We start from the raw sequence: 21,232 nt of genomic DNA on the forward strand, positions 1-21,232 counted from the left end.
AGACCATCACCTCCCCTGTCTTTGGGGTCAAAATGTCAAAGGTCAAGGTCACTGATGAATACGCTGTAAAAAAAATCTCGTGAATGCAAAAACTGCCTTCCTAATTGTCTGATTGTCACCAAACGTGGTATGTGTGTGACCCCATGGTAACCCCAAAAACCCTATTGATGTTCGAGTCAATAGGTCAAAACTCCTGAATGTGCTTTATAAAAGCCTTCAGCAAAAAAAGCGTCACTTGTCAGTGGAAAGATTATCAACATTTTTTCCCAGGGTGTCTGAGCTTAGTGCTTGTTTATGTAAATGTTCTTTTGGGGAAAAGCGGCACAACTCTGCACCAGCGTTTTTGCATATCTGCACTGTATAAAAATTTGAAAATTAACCAAACAGCTTGCATTCTTCTTCCATTTATTGCTGTTTAGTCCTCCCACCATCACGTTCTTCCTCTGTCTGCTGTCCTGCAGGCTACCCTATGCAGGCTACTTTGGAGGAGTATCAGGCCTGAGTAAAAAACAGTTTCTCAAGATCAACGGCTTCCCCAATGAGTACTGGGGCTGGGGTGGTGAAGACGATGACATATATAACAGGTAACGAGCCAATAAATGATGAAAATACAAAAATGACTAAATGAAAAAACATTCAGTAACCTTCACATGCCCACTGATTTATATACAAAAGTACGAACGGCAGCTGTAAGGTTATATATGACTTATAAACATTGTTCCTTAATTATTACAGTATTTATTATTATTTACTTAATTTAATATATTATTATTAATTTTTCATGATTTTAAAAATCGACTGGTGTAATTGTATTAGAAAGCGTAAAAAGTTTTTAATTTCTTAATTAATTTAAAGATGTGCAGTTTTGTCAACGAAAAGTAGATGAAATGAGTTTCAACATTATCATTTATCATACAGTATGCCGCCGTTCATCTTTCTTTTATGCTCTCAAATGTGAGACACTTTATTTCTGATGCGACTCTGGAGTGTTACAGCAAAATAGTGCAAATGAAAGTGTTTGAAGTACATGTGACACTGAAAGTCTTCATGAAGGAACTGATTTATTGTAATTGTTCATAGAAGCAGAATAATTAACTCGTAAATTAACCTTTTGAAGCACCTCAGTCAGCTTTTATGAACTTGCAAAACTTCAGTTAAGATGTTATTGTGGAAATGTGTTGAAATCAAAAGTGGGAGAAGAATAAGTATTTGTTGGAAAGGCAAAAACTTTAATTAAAAGGAATAACTTTAATTAAAATGCCTAATTGTTGTAAGTGTTTACAGGGCTGTTGTTTTTCTTCCTGTTATTTGGTTTGAAATGGGTTTTTTTGCGTGTGTACTGATTGTGTGACGCGAAAACCGAAATGAATATCACACTTTCTACCATTTTGTGTTTGGTACCACAAGAACAAACTCAAAGCTGAGATAGTGGGCAAAACATTATTAAAGCCATCAGCTAGCTGAAGTTTTAAATATGGCTCTGCGGGTGTCGGCCTGGTTTTTGAAATGCTGTAAAAGACATAAAAGACTTGGACTCAAATGAAGATTTGCCCACAAATTTAATCAGCTCTTGTTCTTCTCGACACATTTTTTTTTAAATCAAACTCACCCACCTACCGTCCCCTCAGGCTAAGCCAGCACCCACATACCAGCTGGCTATGGCAAATAGCTGGTTAGTTTTGGGAGATATGTCCCAAAGCAGGTCTGCAACACGGCAAATGTGGCAACACAGAGCAACAACACAAACTCCCAAACCTGCTCTGATCTGACTGGCTGGTTGACATGGTAAGAAGCGTAACCAGAAATTGCAGATCGATCACCACAAAGACAAACTGATAAACTATATAGTTTTCTTGCAACAATAAATTTTATCATTTTGAACATTAAATATCTTGTCTTTGTGGTGTATTCAATTGAATATAGGTTGAAGAGGATTTTCAAATTATTGTATTCTGTTTTTATTTACATTTTGCACAACGTCCCAACTTCATTGGAATTGGGGTTGTATAAGCATGATTGGATTTCAACAAGACCCCCTCGGGGACCGTCCACTTCACTGAACAGAATATTGATTATTGCAGTAAACTATCCTTTGGCAGCCACAGATTTTATTTTAGTTTTTTTTTTCCTTTCATATCCCTACCATAACCCATCAGGTATTTTATCAAATTAAATTCACTTAATTTACACAGCACCAAATCACAAGATGCAACAGATAAGCAAGGGTTAAACATTACCCGTGCCATAAGCAAGAATATTGATGCCAGTGGCAAAGAATTATATGAAAAAAATCTCAAGCTGAACACAATCAGCGAGGTTTCCATCTGCTTTGCACATACTAACACAATAAGACAAAACAACAGAGAAATGTTAGAACATGTAGTGATAGAAACTTTGAAACTTTGCAGATAAAATCCAATATGTAGTCCAGTGTTCACAATGACAGATGAAAATGAAGATCAGAATGCTGGTCAGAAAGACAATGCTAGTAAATTTGATTTCATTGATGCCAGATCAGTCACTGAATGTGGACATTCCCCAGTTCTAGCCCCAACCCATATGCATCTCCAACCCCCAACAAAATACCCCATATCTCATAAACAAGCGGGTTCTAGAGCTTAAAACTTCAAATGTGGCCTGCACATCTCCACTCCGAAAAACCACACTCAGATGTTAAATACCATGAGTTAAACCCACATCTGTCCAGTCCCCAATTCTTTTAGTTGTAACACCCGTCCTCTGTGCAGCTGGACATTTGTCATTGCTCAACATTAGAAACTACATAATCTATAAACCTTCCAGCTTTATATTTTAATAGTAAAATTGCCTTTATTCTATTTCTGTCATGTAGCTTAATTAGCTCAGCAACACAGCTGGCTGTTTTTATTTGCACATGCAGTTTCAGAACACAAAAGAGTTGGTTTATTGAATAAATCTCAATTTATCTGCTAATGGTGCGTTACATAGCAGGGCTCGAAATAGTACGTGCATGTGCTAGTCTGTGCACATATTATTCGAGCGGTGCACGTAATTTTATACTCCACTTGCACTGGTGTAAGTAACTTTATCCAAGTTTTATCAACTATAAGCACCAGTAAAATTAACCAATAAAGGAATAAATAAGGAAAAAAACAATTTCCAGTGTGTTGTCTTTGTCTTCCCTGTGTTTTATGACTCAGACACACGGAGCGAATTGCTGTGCTATATTTATGTTCGCGCACGCACATGTAAACAAAGAAAAGAAAACTGGCTGGCTGTGGTTCCTCTCTCTCTCTGCCCCTCAGACTCTGTCATCATTGTGTTATAAACCAGTCACCATTTGTTTTATTATACATCTGTGTAGTTAATAAAATTATCTTCACGGACAATTAGTTCGCGCACGCACGTGAAAAAAAAAAGTGGCTGCCGCTGCGGTTCCTTTATGGAACCCGGGAGAGGTCACTTAAAGTGATATTTTTTTTTTCTGGCCATGATAATATGTGCGCACGTTTTCCTTTAATCAAGCCCTTGAATTAATAAAACGTGCACACGTTTTCCTTTAATTGAGCCCTCGAATTAATAAAACGTGCGCACATTTTCCTTTCATTCAAAATGAACTTCATAATATGACCTAAATTGTCATCCTCATGACGGGGAGACGCTTCGCCCTCAGCATCCATTTTAATGTGCTTCAACTCCACATGATGCCATGCTGGGTAGCTGGAGTTCTCTGTATGTCCTTGTGTGCCCAAACCATGATGATACACCCTGACCAGATCCATTTCTAATGGGGAAATGTATTACACTGTCTCCTGGTTTGTTGACAAAATGCAGTCGAGGTGTGTGTGTGTGTGTGTGTGTGTGTGTGTGTGTGTGTGTGTGTGTGTGTGTGTGTGTGTGTGTGTGTGTGTGTGTGTGTGTGTGTGTGTGTGTGTGTGTGTGTGTGTGTGTGTGTGAGAGAGAGCAATTACGTGCCCAAGATGACAGATAAAGTTAAACCTGAAACTTTTTATTGGATGATAGCAGTAGTAGGCCATTAAGCACTGTAGATTTCCCTTGAGATATTTTATGCACTCCAGCTGAGCTATTTCAGCTGCTGTGAAATGTGACGAGAGGCACAGGAATGCCATTAAAATACCAAATCAGAAGGGGGGAAAAATTGAAAAAAATTGTTTATCTATTAAGTTCCGCAATTTAAAAGCGTGCATCATTCTGGAAACATCTGAAAATTCTTCTTATCCTTTGACATTATGAAGAAAGGACTCTTAATTTGAATATTTAAAAAGGATTTTTTTAAGTGTGGCTGCAGAACATCTATGTATAGTTGTTCTGTACACATACATACATATATACATACATACATACATATATATGTGTGTGTGTGTGTGTGTGTGTGTGTGTGTGTGTGTGTGTGTGTGTGTGTGTGTGTGTGTGTGTGTGTGTGTGTGTGTGTGTGTGTGTGTGTGTGTGTGTGTGTATATATATATATATATATATACAGTCAAACTCACCTGAACTGTTGTTGAATAAACCGGATACTCTCACTCACTGGAGATTGCCAATGTTTTTGTCTGGTTTTCCATGTAATAAACACCATATATACCAGATTTTGTGTAACGGATTTTCGCTCACATCAGCCAAAACATGCAACGGAGGTACAAAATGAAGTTCAGCACTGACACTCGCCAATTAGAGGAAAGTGTGTACTGCACTTCCTTGATTAAAAACCCGGGTGTTTAGTTTTTCAAACCGTCCTCAGCACCTAAACGAGGCAGGCATTTATTAACAAAAAGCTGCTTGTTGTCTGCACTGTAATATGTAGTTAAGTTTCACACAACCCTGGGTGTGACAAGCACAGCCCTCTGTGTGGCTGCGAACCCTCTCCATAGGCAGACACACACCTGTGAAATGACGGAGAAAGGCTGTGACTGGTCACTTTTCCAGTTTCATTCATTCATCTCCCATCATATTTTAAAGGTTTTTGCAGTGCGCATTCCAGTTACATTTCCGTCATCGATCAAATAGAGTAACGTTTGGCAGAAAGGGCCACAAATATGACCAGCCTCACAACACAGAGCCTAAAAACTACAAAGATGTGCAAATAATCCGCAAATCATGGAGGGAAATTGTACATACTGTAACACTGGTTTGGAGGTTGATGATTGTATAAAGAAGTGGAGCTGCTTGAGAGACAAATTGGTTCAGAAAAGACCACTGATCAACTGTAAATTGTGGATTTTCTAAAATCAAATTGTGGACATTTGGCCTCAGTGACCTTTGGCCCTTTTTGGGCAGTTCAATGACCTTTGGCCCTTTTGGGCAATTCCAGGGTTGACTTTCACCCACAAGTAAAGCTTGGTAGAAATTAGACAAAGGACCTGGGAGGAGTAGGAGAAGAGACAGACAGACAGACAGACAAATGTTGCTTATATTATAAAATGATGAAATATTAAAATGCATTTTGGAACTTCTTTTCAGTTTGTTAGCTTTTGATTGTGTGCATAAAGATGATGATGGTAGCAATGATGGTCCTGTTGCTACTGCTGCTGCTGATAATGATGATGGTGATGATACTGATAATAATGCTGATAATAATTGGTTGGGTTGGTAAGGTTAGACCTTACTCATGTGAAGCGCCTTGAGGCAGCATAAAATAAATTGAATGGAATTGAATAATAATGATGATGCTGCTGATAATGATGGTACTGATGATGATGATGATGATGATGCTGGCAATTATGATGATGATGATGGTGGTGGTTATACTGATGACGATGATGGTAATAGCAATGGTAGTAATGATGATGATGATGACAGTTATGATGGTGATGATTATGGTGATAATGTTGATTATGCTGCTGATGGTGAATATGATGATGCTGATGGTGGTCATGATAATGATGCTCATTATGGGGATCATGTTGCTGCTGATGATGCTGGTAATGATTGATTATGATGATGATCATTATGATGATGATGATGATGATTATGATGCTGGTATTGATTGATTATGATGATGCTGATGATGATGCTGGTATTGATTGATTATGATGATGCTGATGATGATGCTGGTATTGATTGATTATGATGATGCTCATAATGGGGATCATGTTGCTGATGATGCTGGTAATGATTGATTATGATGATGATCATTATGATGATGATGACGATGCTGGTGATGATGATGATTAGGATGCTGGTATTGATTGATTATGATGATGCTGATTATGATGCTGGTATTGATTGATTATGATGATGCTGATGGTGGTCATGATAATGATGCTCATAATGGGGATCATGTTGCTGATGATGATGATGATGCTGGTAATGATTGATTATGATGATGATTAGGATGCTGGTATTGATTGATTATGATGATGCTGATTATGATGCTGGGATTGATTGATTATGATGATGATGACGATGCTGGTGATGATGATGATGATTAGGATGCTGGTATTGATTGATTATGATGATGCTGATTATGATGCTGGTATTGATTGATTATGATGATGCTGATGGTGGTCATGATAATGATGCTCATAATGGGGATCATGTTGCTGCTGCTGATGCTGATGATGATGCTGGTAATGATTGATTATGATGATGATGATGATTAGGATGCTGGTATTGATTGATTATGATGATGCTGATTATGATGCTGGGATTGATTGATTATGATGATGCTGATTATGATGCTGATGATGGGATGTTAGCATAGAATGGAATAATGCTGTGGCAGACGTTTAAGATGTCTCTGTGGTTGTTTTTGAAGTTGTTTTTGATCTTTGTTGGAATCCATTTTCACAGTGATGAATATAAGCTGACAACAGTATCCATCTTCTGTCTGTGGCTGAGTTGCAAACTTTTTGCAGCCACTTTTCAAGCTGCTGTTGGCACGGGGAGTTGCATACTCAGTGAAAATGCCAAAGCCACAGTAGCCAAGCCAAGTCTTTCAGCCTCTTTTAGCTTTTTACTGTGAAGCTCAATTCTCAGTCTCGAGTCGTTCATAAAAACCTTCCATGGAAATGTGCAGACAACTGCTTCGGCCCAAAATCTTAGCAACACCACTTGTTTCCCAACCTGAAAATCACCAACAGGCCTGTGGTGGAGAAAATCCATCCAGCTGAAGGCTCAAGATGAGGGCTGCACAATATAGGAAAAAGTGACATTGCAAAAATTTTCCTCCCAACACACATTTCAATATCGAAAAAATACGAGGTCTGTTAGAAAAGTATCCGACCTTATTATTTTTTAAAAAACCATATGGATTTGAATCACGTGTGATTGCGTCAGACAAGCTTGAACCCTCGTGCGCATGTGTGAGTTTTTTCATGCCTGTCGGTTGCGTCATTCGCCTGTGAGCAGGCTTTGAGTGAGGTGTGGTCCACCCCTCTCGTCTATTTTTTTATTGCGAAAAAATGTATGAACGATTTGGAGCTTTGCTGCATCAATTTTTTTCCAGAAACTGTGAGAGACCTCCAGGTGGACACTGTTAAAAAAATTAATATGGCTTTCAGGGAGATTTTATGGGGATTAAACAGATTACGGGGTGTTACTGCCGCTTTAAGGACGGCCCACAACTGCTGAGAGCGCGGCGCCCCACTGGAACAACCAGATCATTTCCAACGTGAATGTTGGGAAGGTGTCGTAACACGGACCCGCAACAGGGGGCGCAAATGAACGGACAATGGATAAGACAAAGAGTAACAATTTAATGTTGTGAAACGCACAACTGGATACAGACAAAAATATAATGCCAATTAAACACAAGGTGACGTGTGGGCAGGCTCGAAGATAGGAGACCTCTGACGATCGAAGAGCCGGGACCCGCACAGGTTCCACCACCAACAGCCTGAAGAACACCGGAGCCGCCAAGTCCTGAGTCCCCAGGTGGTCACCGTCTTCTGTTGCAGACCCTGGTACTGCTGGCAGAAGATGAAAACAGTTAATAGTGAGTGTGTATCCACACACCCAGTAATCCTTCAATACAGATCTTCAAGGAGGGAAAACCTCCACCTCCAGATACAATTTCACCCGTGCAGCTCCTGTTAGTCTCTTCCCTGGATGGAGTAAGAGGCGAAGAACGTCGCACTCCCACTATCCGCCAATCCAGCTTCAGACTCAATCCACAGGAATACGGCTGCACACAGAACAAGGTTTAGTTATAATAATCACCGCAGAGAAGGTTACCTTAGACGGTAGCTGATTTCTCGGCGAGGAGGTGGAGTAATAATCCGGCTTTTGTAGGGACGGTGGTGATTGGTGACAGCTGGTGTAAATGAGTGACAGCTGTCACTCTCTGTTGTCTCATGCTTGAAGCCCGCACTCCAAGCAGGGCGCCATCTGGTGGTGGTGGGCCAGCAGTACCTCCTCTTCAGCGGCCCACACAACAGGACTCCCCCCTCAACGGGCGCCTCCTGGCGCCCGACCAGGCTTGTCCGGGTGTCGGCGGTAGAAATCGGCCAGGAGGGCTGGGTCCAGGATGAAGCTCCTCTTCACCCAGGAGCGTTCTTCGGGTCCGTACCCCTCCCAGTCCACCAGATATTGAAAACCCCGGCCCATCCGACGGACGTCCAGGAGCCGACGAACAGTCCATGCCGGCTCCCCGTCGATGATACGGGCAGGAGGTGGTACGGGTCCAGGGGTGCAGAGTGGTGAGGCGTGGTATGGTTTCAATCTGGAGATGTGAAATACTGGGTGAATCTGCAGTGAAGCTGGGAGTTTCAGCTTCACTGCGGCCGGGCTGAGGATCTTGACTATAGAAAAAGGTCAGATGAACCGGTCTTTGAGTTTCTGTGATTCAACCTGCAGTGGGATGTCCTTGGTTGACAACCACACCTCCTGCCCAGGCTGGTATGTAGGGGCCGGGGAACGCCGGCGATCTGCATGGGCCTTAGCCCTCGTCCGGGCCTGCAACAGGGCAGAACGGGCGGTCCGCCACACCTGGCGGCACCTCTGCAGTTGGGCCTGGACCGAGGGGACCCCGACCTCTCCCTCCACAAGTGGGAACAATGGGGGCTGATACCCCAAACACGCCTCAAAAGGGGAGAGGCCGGTAGCAGATGAGACTTGGCTATTGTGGGCGTACTCGATCAAGGCCAGATGGTCACTCCAAGCCGCCGGATGCGCGGAGGTTACGCAGCGGAGGGCCTGCTCCAACTCCTGGTTCGCCCGCTCTGCCTGGCCGTTCGTCTGTGGGTGATACCCGGACGAGAGACTCACGGTGGCCCCCAGTTCCTTACAAAAACTCCTCCAGACCTGCGAGGAGAACTGGGGACCACGATCCGAAACGATGTCCGAAGGTATCCCATGCAGACGCACGACGTGGTGGACAAGGAGGTCTGCTGTCTCCTGGGCTGTCGGGCGTTTCGGGAGGGCCACGAAGCACTTTTTCCGGCACATTCCATCGTTACAGGAGTTTTTTTCATGGAAAGAAAAGCGGAGGGACGCGCCACAGCTCCGTTCATTACGCGGGACAAAACCACCTCGGTGTTGGTCTCTCAGGACAGCTTTCAGGTGGATTTCAGACAGATTCCGGTTGCTTTCCAGTCGTGTGAATATCCGATTGTGATTGTGCATGAGCTGGACATGCCAGAACATGTCCTGTGAGGCTTCATCACGGCGTTGCTTTGTGTCGAGCGGCTGCACCGCGACGCGCAGAACTCCTCCGCACGTCTGTCTTAATGTGCCGGAAAAGTGCTGATGTCCACGTCTTTTCACAATTCCTGTGCTAGTCAGATGACATACCGGATCAAGACAGCATCCAGTTTAAAAATGAACGGCACATTTCACTGTTACAGGAGTTTTTGTCATGGAAAGAGAAACGGCTCCACCGCGCGTCGCGGTGCAGCCGCTCGGCGCAAAGAAACGCCGTGATGAAGCCTCACGGGACATGTTCTGGCATGTCCAGCTCATGCACAATCACAATCGGATATTCACACGACTGGAAAGCAACCGCAATCCATCTGAAATCCACCTGAAAGCCGTCCTGTGAGACCAACACCGAGGTGGTTTTGTCCCGCATAATGAACGGAGCCGTGGCGCGTCCCTCCGTTTTTCTTTCCATGAAAAAAAGCTCCTGTAACGGTGGAATGTGCTGGAAAAAGTGCTGATGTCCACATCTTCTGCCTTTTTGTGAAAGTCAGACGAGGTCCCGGATCAACAAAGCTTGTACGTTGGAAATGATCTGGTTGTTCCAGCGGGGTGTGAGCGTGTCGATGGGGGCTGGGAGCACGCCGCGCTCTCAGGAGTTGTGGGCCGTCCTTCAAGCGGCAGTAACACCCCGTAATCTGTTTAATCCCCATAAAATCGTCCCTGAAAGCCATATTAATTTTTCAAACGGTGTCCACCTGGAGGTCTCTCACAGTTTCTGGAAAAAAATTGATGCAGTAAAGCTCCAAATCGTTCAGACATTTATTCACAATAAAAAAATAGACGAGAGGGGTGGACCACACCTCACTCAAAGCCTGCTCACAGGCGAATGACGCAACCGACAGGTATGAAAAAACTCACGCATGCGCACGAGGGTTCAAGCTTGTCTGACGCAATCACACGTGATTCAAATCCATATGGTTTTTTAAAAAAATAAGGTCGGATACTATTCTAACAGACCTCGTACAGTAATTTTTGCAAGAAATCTTTAATATCTCTTTTGAGAAAGAAGAAATCATTGTAGAAGGATTAGAGTGATTTTATAGACAAATGCATCTGCACAGAAAATAAAAATGAGTTAAAAAATGATGTTTTATAGATTTTAAAAAGGCAAATATTTTGGTCATGCCGCACTTTTAATTGCTCATGCTTAGTTATCACATTACGAGGTAACATATGTCAAAAAATCCAATGGACATCAGTCTTGTTTGACCATTACTTTGGAGACCAAGCATTTAGTAGTGTCAAAGCTAATCCATTTATTATTCATATTAGCGCACCTAAGTTTTTTTATCACTTTTTTTTTACCAGAATTGGAGTATCTATAACTTTTAACCATTTTTTGCTGTGTTTACCGCATAACTCCACAACATTCAGTCATAGATGGACCCAGTGGTGGGCACAGTTCAGCTAATTTGATAACAGATATTTGTTAAAGCTAATGTTTTTGCTAGCAGATTAGCTTTTCAGATAAGTTTTAAAACCGTTGTCGGACCAATTATCTTCCAATAAATTTAGTTCTGATAACTTTCAGTCCAATAACATTTTTTTTGCTGGTAAAGTGAGCAAAGTTTAACGGTCAAAAATGTTTGTAAACCCAAAAATCAAACATTTTAGTCTCTCTGTTGTATGTTTGTAGCAGACTGGCTGCCTGTTGCTTGCTGATGGTGTCATCATTAAGCGCAAAACGTGATTGGCTGGTCGACGCAAGGATCATTGTGAGTAGTGTAGTTCAGGTTCACTTTGGATGTTACAGTGAGTCGTCTGCTCGACACAAAGACAAAACGGACTAATTTTAACATTATTTTATTTTATTTCTTTGTGGCTGATTGTATAATTTAATCGCCAAGACTCGGTGGGGGAGAGGAGCTCTCAAGGTGTAGCTGTGTACAGAGGAACTTTCGTCACCGTTTAGACACTCTTTTGGATTAAAAAAAGGACGCTTTATGTGGATTATTTATTCAGATGAATCCCACTGAAACTAACAGGTAAGAATTTATATGTCATTTACTCTGCCAATCAATTAATGGATGTATTTCGGTTGTTTAAGCTGCAGGGTTCAAAGCGTGTGAAAAAAGCAGCAGCTTTTTAGTTCATGTATATAATACAGAGATAAATGGCGACTTCTAAGACTGTTTTACTGCTTGTCAAAGATGATGCCAGTGTTTGGGGTTTTATTTTTTTATTCATTCATTTTTCATGCGTTCTTGAGTATTTGTGATCCTTGAATTTACCCAGTAGCGAAAAGTGAAAGTGTAACTGGTTTATCCGAAGCCGACAGTGTAATCTGATGTGGCCGCGTCCGAGTCAATACTAAAAGTTATCGGTTATCTGTAATAAAGAAAAATGTTTTAGCTGTTTATCGGTTTAGCGTCATAAAAGATAACTTTTCAGTTATTGGATTAATGGTTATCAAAGCTAACTTTTTGGTTAGCTGTGCCCACCACTGGATAGACCAAACTATACCTTTTAGGAATCTTTATGATCAGACAAATAATGTGATATACTTGGATGGCTACCACACATTTTTGTGTGGGTCATGGTGTATACTGAAGCCACATCTGCTTTTTCTTAACAGCTGGTTTGTAAAATTGACAAATAAATAAATAAAACATCATCTCTTTGTAACACTGTCCTCTCCTTCTTCCATGTGTGCTCTTCTCAATTGCTCCCTATATCTCTTTTCTTCTCGTCCCTTCAGTTCCCTGTAGCAGTTTATTTATTTTTTTTGTGCTGGTTTGAAGCCACAGATCATGGCTTGCCTGCTGCTAGCTCAGCTTAGGCCCAGAGGAAATGGTTGTCCCTGCTCCTCAGTGTGACCGAGCCTGTGAAGGACAGGACAAAATGCCACTTACGTAATGCTGGTGACACACTCAGTATGAAAAGTTCCTTTCCTCTTTCTACACTTGGTACACATTCAGCCACAGCACCACATGGATTGTGCATGTTCTCATTAAAGCCCCATTAACACCAGGCTTGCGTAGAGTTGCGTTGTGATGCAGTGGAATACGCTGGAAAATTATGCACATTTGGCGTAGTCCCTGTGTAGACTGGTGTGCGATTGCGTGTGTTTGCATTCCTAGACTTGCTTACAATTGCATTACTGTCATGTATGTAGCCATCGCCACTATTTTCTGCCTCTGTGGAAGTGCGCACCATTCTGAAAACGGTTCATGAAAGCAAACAGCACTCACGTTTTCCAATGTATAGCAGCTTGTAACATCAGATCACAAAGTTCAAAGTCCATTGTGTGTCCCAAAAAAGAGAAAATATTGCCATTTAAACTCGCATACTTAAACATCACACTTCTTGTTTGAGCATGCGGGAGAGAGAGAGACAGGGAGAGAGACACAGGAGACAAAGAGAGACATACACAGAGAGACAGAGACAGAGCGCCTTCTCCAGTCCTTAAAAAAACACAGACAGCGCTGTCTCTCTCTCTTTTCTTTTTTCAGGACCTGCTGCTTCTCTTCTCTGGATTTCGAAAGAAATCCAGTTTATGAATTGAAAGAATGTAACCATGTGTTCTGATTGTCAGTTTACTGAAGTGTATAAATGCATCCCTGCCATAGCTCGGCTCATGCACGCACAATGGTTTGGTCAGCCAGTTCAATCAGCTATTTTAAGCACGCACTGACGCTATGGGCTGAGTTTCACCGCACACTCATGTGCCCAGCATGCACTGGTGCTACAGGCTGTGTTTCACTGCACACTTGCATGGCCAGAACGCACAGACGCTACCAGTGCGGATTGTTTCACCGCTTACTCGCACGCAGGTCCTGTTGTGAGCACGCACACGTCCCCCAGTGGATCACCTGTTGTAAGCAGGCACAGACGATGTGTACTATGTGTATCATGCAGTCACATGCACACGTGCCAGTTCGATTAAGAGTTAACCTGGATGTGGAAATGTCCTCCTGCTGGCGATCGGTCCATGAGCAGGAGTTAATGGACTTTACTTAACTTGTTGCACTCGTGAGAACTGGAGGAGGTGAAAAAGCAAAGCGGAGCACATGTGGAGGTTGCGCACGCCATCTGCGGTGAGAAGTGGATGGTAGACGGTGGACATGTCCTCCAGCTGGAGATTTGTCCCTGAGCAGGAGTTAATGGACTTTACTGAACTTGCTGCAATTGTGAGAGAACTGGAGGAGGTGAAAGAAAGCTGCGAGCTGCTGTGGCGATGTCGTGCACGATCCGTGCATGAGAAGTGAATGGTGGACGTGGAAACATCTTCCCGCTGGAGATCTGTCCATGAGGAGTGGATGTGGACAAGTACTATCAACGTGGAAGCTTGGCCCGCCTCTTCTTCTTCCGTGGTTTTGAAACTTCACTGCCAGCAAAGTCCAGCGGGATGAATAAAATTTATCAATCCAGGTACGTACTGATAAAAGGATTTTTCGCCCTGGTGTGCAGAATTGCGGAGGCTTGGTATACAGTAGCGCAGTGTTGTGTAGATTTACAAACAGTTGCCATGTGTTGTGTAGACTTGCTTAAAAACTGCGTACTTTTTGCGTCCAGTGCTCTACACCGCAAAAATTAAACATGTTTAATTTCTTGCATCCTCCTCACATAGCCCTCAGCATACTGCTGTGTAGGGAGCAAAAACTTGGTGTAGAGTTGCTTAAACTGGGTGTTGAGCTGCATAACTTAGTGTAGATGGTACGCCGCAATACGGAATTCCATGTTGGCCCTGGTGTGAAAGGGGCTTAAGCCTTAAAGTGGTGATGGTTTGTTATTATTCCTGAGAAAAGCACATTTACATTTTTTGCAATAGTAGGTGCAGTTCTTCTTTATGTACTTTAAGTTAATGGAACATTTCGTCTTGATGGTGAGACAAACACAATGTTTTAGCTCTTAACTCTTATTGCATCCATTTCTTTTATGTTTTCACTTACGACTGCGATTTGTCTTCAAGGTTTTTATTACCTCTGCCAAGATGGTTACATGTCCACCAGTGTGTATCTGTGTACTCCCCTCCGTGAGTAGATTACAGAAAAACTGATCTAGAGCTTTTTTTGACAGAATATTTTTTGATCAGAATATTTACAAGTTCATAGACTACCCATGTTGCCCTGGTGAGATGTGATTGTATGTGGATTATTTTTTTTAACACAGTCCCATTGGAATTCCACATGCTTGTTTATTGACGTTTAGAAAAATTCAAGTTAAATCAGAAGACTATAGTAAGTGGTTACCTTGTTGTACAGCAACTGTGGCAACCAACATTTTGTAAACTGGGGCATTGTCTTGGTGAAAACAGACCCACTGCTTGAGCTTTCTTTCTTTGGTGTTTGGTCTTGATAGCTTTGTGTACTGTAGTTGTTTCAGCACGTTGGCGTAGTACTCTGTTTATTTTTTACCCGAGGCCAAAATATGGGGATCGGGTATTGCAAAGATTTTGCGTCCATTTGTCTGTCTGTCAATCTGTGCTCAGCATAATTCCAGTCTTATTACTGCCAGGATCTTCAAATTCACAGGGACCATTCTTGGGACACAGACCTTAGACAAGTTCAAAGAGGTCAGCAGGATACATTCTGTTTCCTATTTTTATGCTCATACGGGTGAGGGTAATGTAGCATTGTGTTATATTTTGGACCTGTGGAAGAGCCCTTGAACACAGTGCCCTTTGAATCTCATGAAACCAAGACTATCACCTTCCCCAAAGATGAAATTACCTTGGCAATTTTTGTTTATTTTAACCTTATGGACTAACTTTTTCTGGCTCAAAGTGATGACCCCAGCAGTGATCCAGATTTATGAAATATGAGCTTGATCTGCTTTGAATTGCTGCACGTACCCCTGTGACATGTAAAGCCTATAGAGCCCTTTTGATTCGAGGACTGTATATGTAGTAGACAAACCCTTTGTCCACTACATAAACCACAGATTTTTCGTAAGAGCGTTTTCAAACCTCAAATGGGATGTCTCTGTATCACCATCTTGGCAATGTCTGACACCATCTAACTCTAATATTAATAAGTGTTTAAAGATGTCAAGCATGGGCAAGACCATCATTACCTGAGTGGGGTGTATGAAGCCTGAACACACCCACCTATCTCAAAGTTACCAAGCTAGCTAAGGCTAACAGACTAAGAAACCAGGAACCAGATTTTTTTTTTCTTTTTTTTTTCTTTTTTTTTTTGCCTTTTTCAACAGTTCCTGAAGAATGTTGTCAAACACGACGAGGGAAATAACTTTTGATTGCATTCCAAAATCATTGTCCTGTCAGTGACCCTCTAGAACCCTCTAGAAGTATGGGTTTATGGATGCAAAGATGGATTTTATACTTCTGCTATGAACTGTATCTACTAACCAGCTAATAAGGCTGCAGCACCACATGGCATACGTTCCCAGTGATACTGTGAAGATAATCCTGAGAAGGCCCCAACAAGTATGAAAAACAAGTGAAAGAAGCATAAAGTGGGAAACAGTTATGATGAAAACTAAGAGGCATTTCTGCGAGGGTTGTCAAATGAAAACCCCTCATAAACTGGGCAATGTTTTCATGGCATCTTTTCCAGCTGTTACCTCAAAAAAGAACACAGCATGGAGCAAGATAGTAGTTTCTCCTGACATTATTTCCTGCAGTTCAATAGGCATCCAGCAATTCGTCATATATCAAGCTTGACATATAGATTATTACTGAACACATTACACAGAGTGCGATGCACTGAAATTGTAAAATCGCTACAGTCACACAGGAAGCCGCTGGCTTTGCTTATTTTTTTCTGGGCCTGCGTTCTCAGGTCACTTATTTTAATTTGTTTGATATCAAAAGGGCAGTAAACATTGCACTCAGGCAATTCTAGTTCAGTCCCCAGCTCCCTTCTTCTGATTCATCCACTTAGTTTCAGCAAGTGCCAATTCGGCCATATCTGCCGTTAAAGTCTCTGCTTCGTAATTTGTTCCCCGGACAAATAAAAATAGGCCTCTTCCAACCCTGACAGCAAGAGCAAATGAGCCTCCATGGGTAGCCAGCAAGCAAACAAATTTATTTTCTTTATGATATGATACTTTTGATATGACAATCTCAAAACATAAGTTAAAATTATATAGCAGAAGGTGCCTCTTGATTTTAGATCAAAATCAATGTAGGTTGAAGATGGGGAGTGGAGGGCACAAAGGTTAAAGCTTTCTGACTTTCTTGTATTTACTGCAAGTCTGTACCTGAATGTTCTACTTCAGTCAAGTCCTGTTATTCCCAATTTGTAGGTGTCTAAGAGCAACAACTACTTAGTGCTTGAATATCATCTTCGGCAACTCCATTTTGCAAGTACTCACTCACTCATCTTCAACCGCTTACTCCAATTAAGAGTCATGGGGGGCTGGAGCCTATCCCAGCAGTCGTAGGGTGTGAGGTACGGTACAACCTGGACAGGACGCTAGTCTGTCGCAGGGCCACATACAGACAAACAAACACATTCACACCCGCACACACAACTACTGACAATTTAAAGTTTCCAATCCACCTAACCAGCATATTTGGATATGGGAGTAAGCCGGAGAGAAACACGGGGAGAACATGCAAACTCCACACAGAAAGGCCACAGGTGGGAATCAATCACATGACCTTCTTGCTGTGAGGCAACAGTGCTAACCACTAATCCACTGAGCTGCCCGTAAACAGAACAAATAAACAGAAAAAAAACATGCCTATCTCGGCTTTCAATGCTTACCAGTCCAGTAAGTATCAGAGAAATTGTGGAGAGCTGGACATGTCCAAACTTGTCCTCTGACACGCCGAAATGGAGGTGTTCCTTTGTCTCGCTTCCAAAGCGAATCGGTCTTTACGCGCGAAGCCTTCGCGCGGCTTTCCATGACAAAATCTCTTGTTAAAAGTGAAATCTGCCGGAAAATGGCTGATGTCCAGCTCTTGTGATAACCAGAGAAAAAGCACACGACGGTCTCATATCCACAGTGCCATCCGTTTAGAAATGGTCCGGTGGCTTGTGCTGTGTCGCCGCAGCTCGGAGCGCGGCGCGCCGAGCGTCTTTAAAGGGGTCCTTAAAGCTGTAGTAACAGTCATTCTCTGTGAAGCCCGTAAAATTTTCACCAAAAGCCAGATAAATTTTTCGAATGGTTTCCAGGTGCCAGTTTCTAACAGCTTCTGAAAAAATTCTGAGGGAAAAAAAGTCCTTTTCATTCCACCATTTCCAGACAATGAAAATCCGACGAGGGGGCGGGACCACTCCTTCCCAAGGCGTGCTCACAGGTGAATGACGTCACCGACAGGCGTGGAAGAACTCACGCATGCGCACGAGGGTTCAAGCATGTCTGACGTAAAAACATATGAATGAAATCCATATAGTTTTTGAAAAAATAAAAAGGACCGTTACTTTATTGACAGACCTCGTATAACATAAGGATTGTTAAGTTTCTGGCTAGCAGTGTTGGAGACACTACAGACCTGATTCAATTAGATTATTTTTTCTCTTTTTTAAATTAGCTGTTCAATTTGGAATTTTTGTGCACTGGGGTGGTGGTGAAGTGCATTTGTTTTCCATGTGGAAGGTTCCCAGTTCATGCCCACCCCTCCCATTCTCTACATCATATGTGTCAAACTCAAGGCCTGCGGGCCATATCCGGCCCGGTGTGTAATTTTACCTGGCCCACGAGATCATTTTATATATTGTTATTAATGGCCCGGCGATGTGAAGCGCTGGTAATACAATAAACTACAGATCCCATAATGCAGCGCTTCAGCTGCCTTGCCAAACGCTTCGCGCTCATTTAGCCTAGCTTATGATGCTGCAAGTTATTGCGCCCGAGTTATTGAGCCCTCACGATGCCGAAGAGAAAAGTTGATTCTGAAAACAGAGCCTTTAAAAGCCGATGGGAGGCTGAGCATACTGACATTGCCGGTAAACCCGTGTGTCTCATTTGTGCAGCTAATGTGGCTGTAATTAAAGAATTTAATCTAAGACGGCACTATGAGACAAAACATCAGGATAACCTGAAAGACCTGAATGCAGAGCAGAAGATACAGAAAGCAGAAGACTTAAAGAAGAATTTGACACTTCAGCAGACGTTTTTTACCCATGCAAAATCACAAAGTGAAGCTGCTGTGAAAGCAAGTTTTGTCCCGGCAGAGGAGATCGCCAAATCAGCCAGGCCATTTACAGAGGGAGAATTTCTGAAGAGCTGCATGATCAAGGTGTTTGACGTCTTATGTCCAGACAAAAAGCAGATGCTGGCAAATGTAAACCTGAGTAGAAATACGATTGCTGATCGAGTTTGTGAGATGGCCACTGATTTAAGAACACAGTTGAGTGAAAGAAGCAAAGACTTTAATGCATACTCTCTTGCTGTGGATGAAAGTACTGACATGACTGATACTGCGCAGCTGGCCATCTTCATCCGTGGAGTGGACTCCAATTTGCGCATTACAGAGGAAATAATGGACATTAAATCGATGCACGGGACAACGACTGGAAAAGAGATTTTTGAAAATATATGTCAAAGTATAACCGACATGAAACTGCCCTGGGACAAACTTATTGCACTTACTACTGATGGAGCGCCATCTATGTGTAGTGAAAAAAGAGGGGGAAGGATGCAAGTAAAGATGCAGGAGGAGAACTGTACTGGTGAGTTAACTGCATATCACTGCATTATACACCAGGAAGCACTATGTGGCAAAGTCCTGAAGATGGACCATGTAATGAGCACTGTAGCACAAACCGTAAACTTCATCCGAGCTAAAGGTTTAAATCACCGGCAATTTCAGTCCTTTATGCGGGAGATAGATTCAGAGTTTGCTGACATTCCTTATCATACAGAGGTGCGGGGAAAAGTTCTCAACAGAGTTTTTGAGCTCAGCAACGAAATCTGTCAGTTCATGGACAGTAAAGGAAAAGACTCCACCAATTTTAGGGATGAAAAGTGGAACTGCAAGTTGGCATTTCTGGCTGACATAACAGCTCATCTCAACGCCTTAAACCTCCAGCTCCAGGGACGTGACCGCATGATCACTGACATGTATGACGCAGTGAAGGCATTTCAAGTGAAGCTGCTTTTTATGGGAGACACAAATGCACCAGTGCAACTTGTCCCACTTTCCCTGTTGCCAAGTAAGGTTGAACCAAGTGGGAACAACGGTGTTCCCAAATACGCACTTTGCTGATAAACTGAGTGCACTGCGCACCAAGTTTGCACAGCGGTTTGGTGACTTTGAAGAACAAAAAAGGAATTTTGAGTTGCTTCGCAACCCATTTGCCATCGATGTGGAAACTGCACCTGTGCCGATTCAGATGGAGCTGATTGAGCTGCAGTGTAATGGCACACTGAAGGCAAAGTACAACACTGCAGGGCCAGCACAGTTTATTCACGCCATTCCGGCAGAAATGCCCCAGCTCCGTCTACATGTGGCTCGAACTTTGTGCATGTTTGGTAACACATATCTGTGTGAGAAGTGCTTCTCAGTGATGAAGACTAACAAAACAGCACACAGGAGTCGTCTCACTGATGAGCACCTGCAGTCCATCCTGAGAATCTCCACAACACAGAAACGCACACCAAACATAAACGAACTTGTTGCCAAAAAAAGATGCCAGGCGTCCAGCTCTGATAAAAAGACATAAAAGCAAAGAAAACCGAATGATTTGGTTTGTTATTGCTGAAATTTTATTTATATTTCCAGGTTTTGTTATGCAGCATGTTTATATTTTGAATTTGACAGGATAGAATTTTATGGAGAGCAAAATCTTTTGGGATATTTTAGTAAGTTTAAATTTAAGTTTATTTTTTATATAAAATGACGTAAGAGTAAAGACATTTGAATATTTGTTCTTTTAACGTTTACTTTTTTCTAACTTGTATAATTTAGACAGGATATATTTTTATGGAGAGCAAAATATTATAAGTTATTTAAGGTTTAAGTTGATTTATTCCGGAATAATAGTCCTGTCTGTTTTTATTCACATTCATGTTCAAAAAAGTTAAGTTTTAAAGTTTTAGTGTGTTCAATAAATGTTCATCCTGTTCGGCCCGTGACCTAAAGTGCATTTTGGATTTTGGCTCCCTATGCAATTGAGTTTGACACCCCTGCTCTACATAATGTGGAGTTGCAGGATTCAGGGCATTTAGCATAAAACATGGGCCAAATCAACATGCAGATCTACCTCAGATCTGCTGTGGCGATTCCAAGTGAAGTGCTTTTATTATTGGTGTTTTTTGTTTTCTTGTTGGTTTATATTGTTTACTGCTTTGATGTCTGGGAAAGCCCTTTATAAATATTATTATTATTATTGTTATTGTTATTATTATTATTAACAACAATAATAATAATAACAATAACAAATGCATGATTGTTATTATTTATTTATTTAAGTGTATTGCGGTTACTTTCCCAGCCAAGCCTGGTACCTATTTACAGCTGTTTGACCTAGGACTCAGAGTGGGATGGCACCTAAAACCTACCACTGGTAATTATGAGGTGACAATACTGTCATGGCAACACTGGTGAACACTCACAGGATGTGAGAGCTGATTTTTTTTTTTAAGTTACCTACCTGACAGAATAAAAATAACACATTCCTCAACTTAAATTACATTTTCAGAGAGTTGAATCAACACTTAAACGGTCAGCTGTGAAAAACAA

General features: G+C 42.0%; 1 protein-coding gene across 1 annotated transcript in view; it reads left to right on the plus strand.

Annotated features, from left to right (window-relative positions):
- Positions 1 to 21,232, plus strand: part of b4galt2 (UDP-Gal:betaGlcNAc beta 1,4- galactosyltransferase, polypeptide 2) — a 410,711-nt gene that overhangs the window by 341,078 nt on the left and 48,401 nt on the right. The window contains exon 6 of the mRNA XM_034182936.1: positions 462 to 584. Coding sequence (XP_034038827.1) covers positions 462 to 584 — 123 coding nt within the window. The remainder of the gene's footprint in view (positions 1 to 461; positions 585 to 21,232) is intronic.

Source organism: Thalassophryne amazonica, chromosome 12 (genome assembly GCF_902500255.1).
Source record: "Thalassophryne amazonica chromosome 12, fThaAma1.1, whole genome shotgun sequence".
Classification (NCBI taxonomy): domain Eukaryota; kingdom Metazoa; phylum Chordata; class Actinopteri; order Batrachoidiformes; family Batrachoididae; genus Thalassophryne; species Thalassophryne amazonica.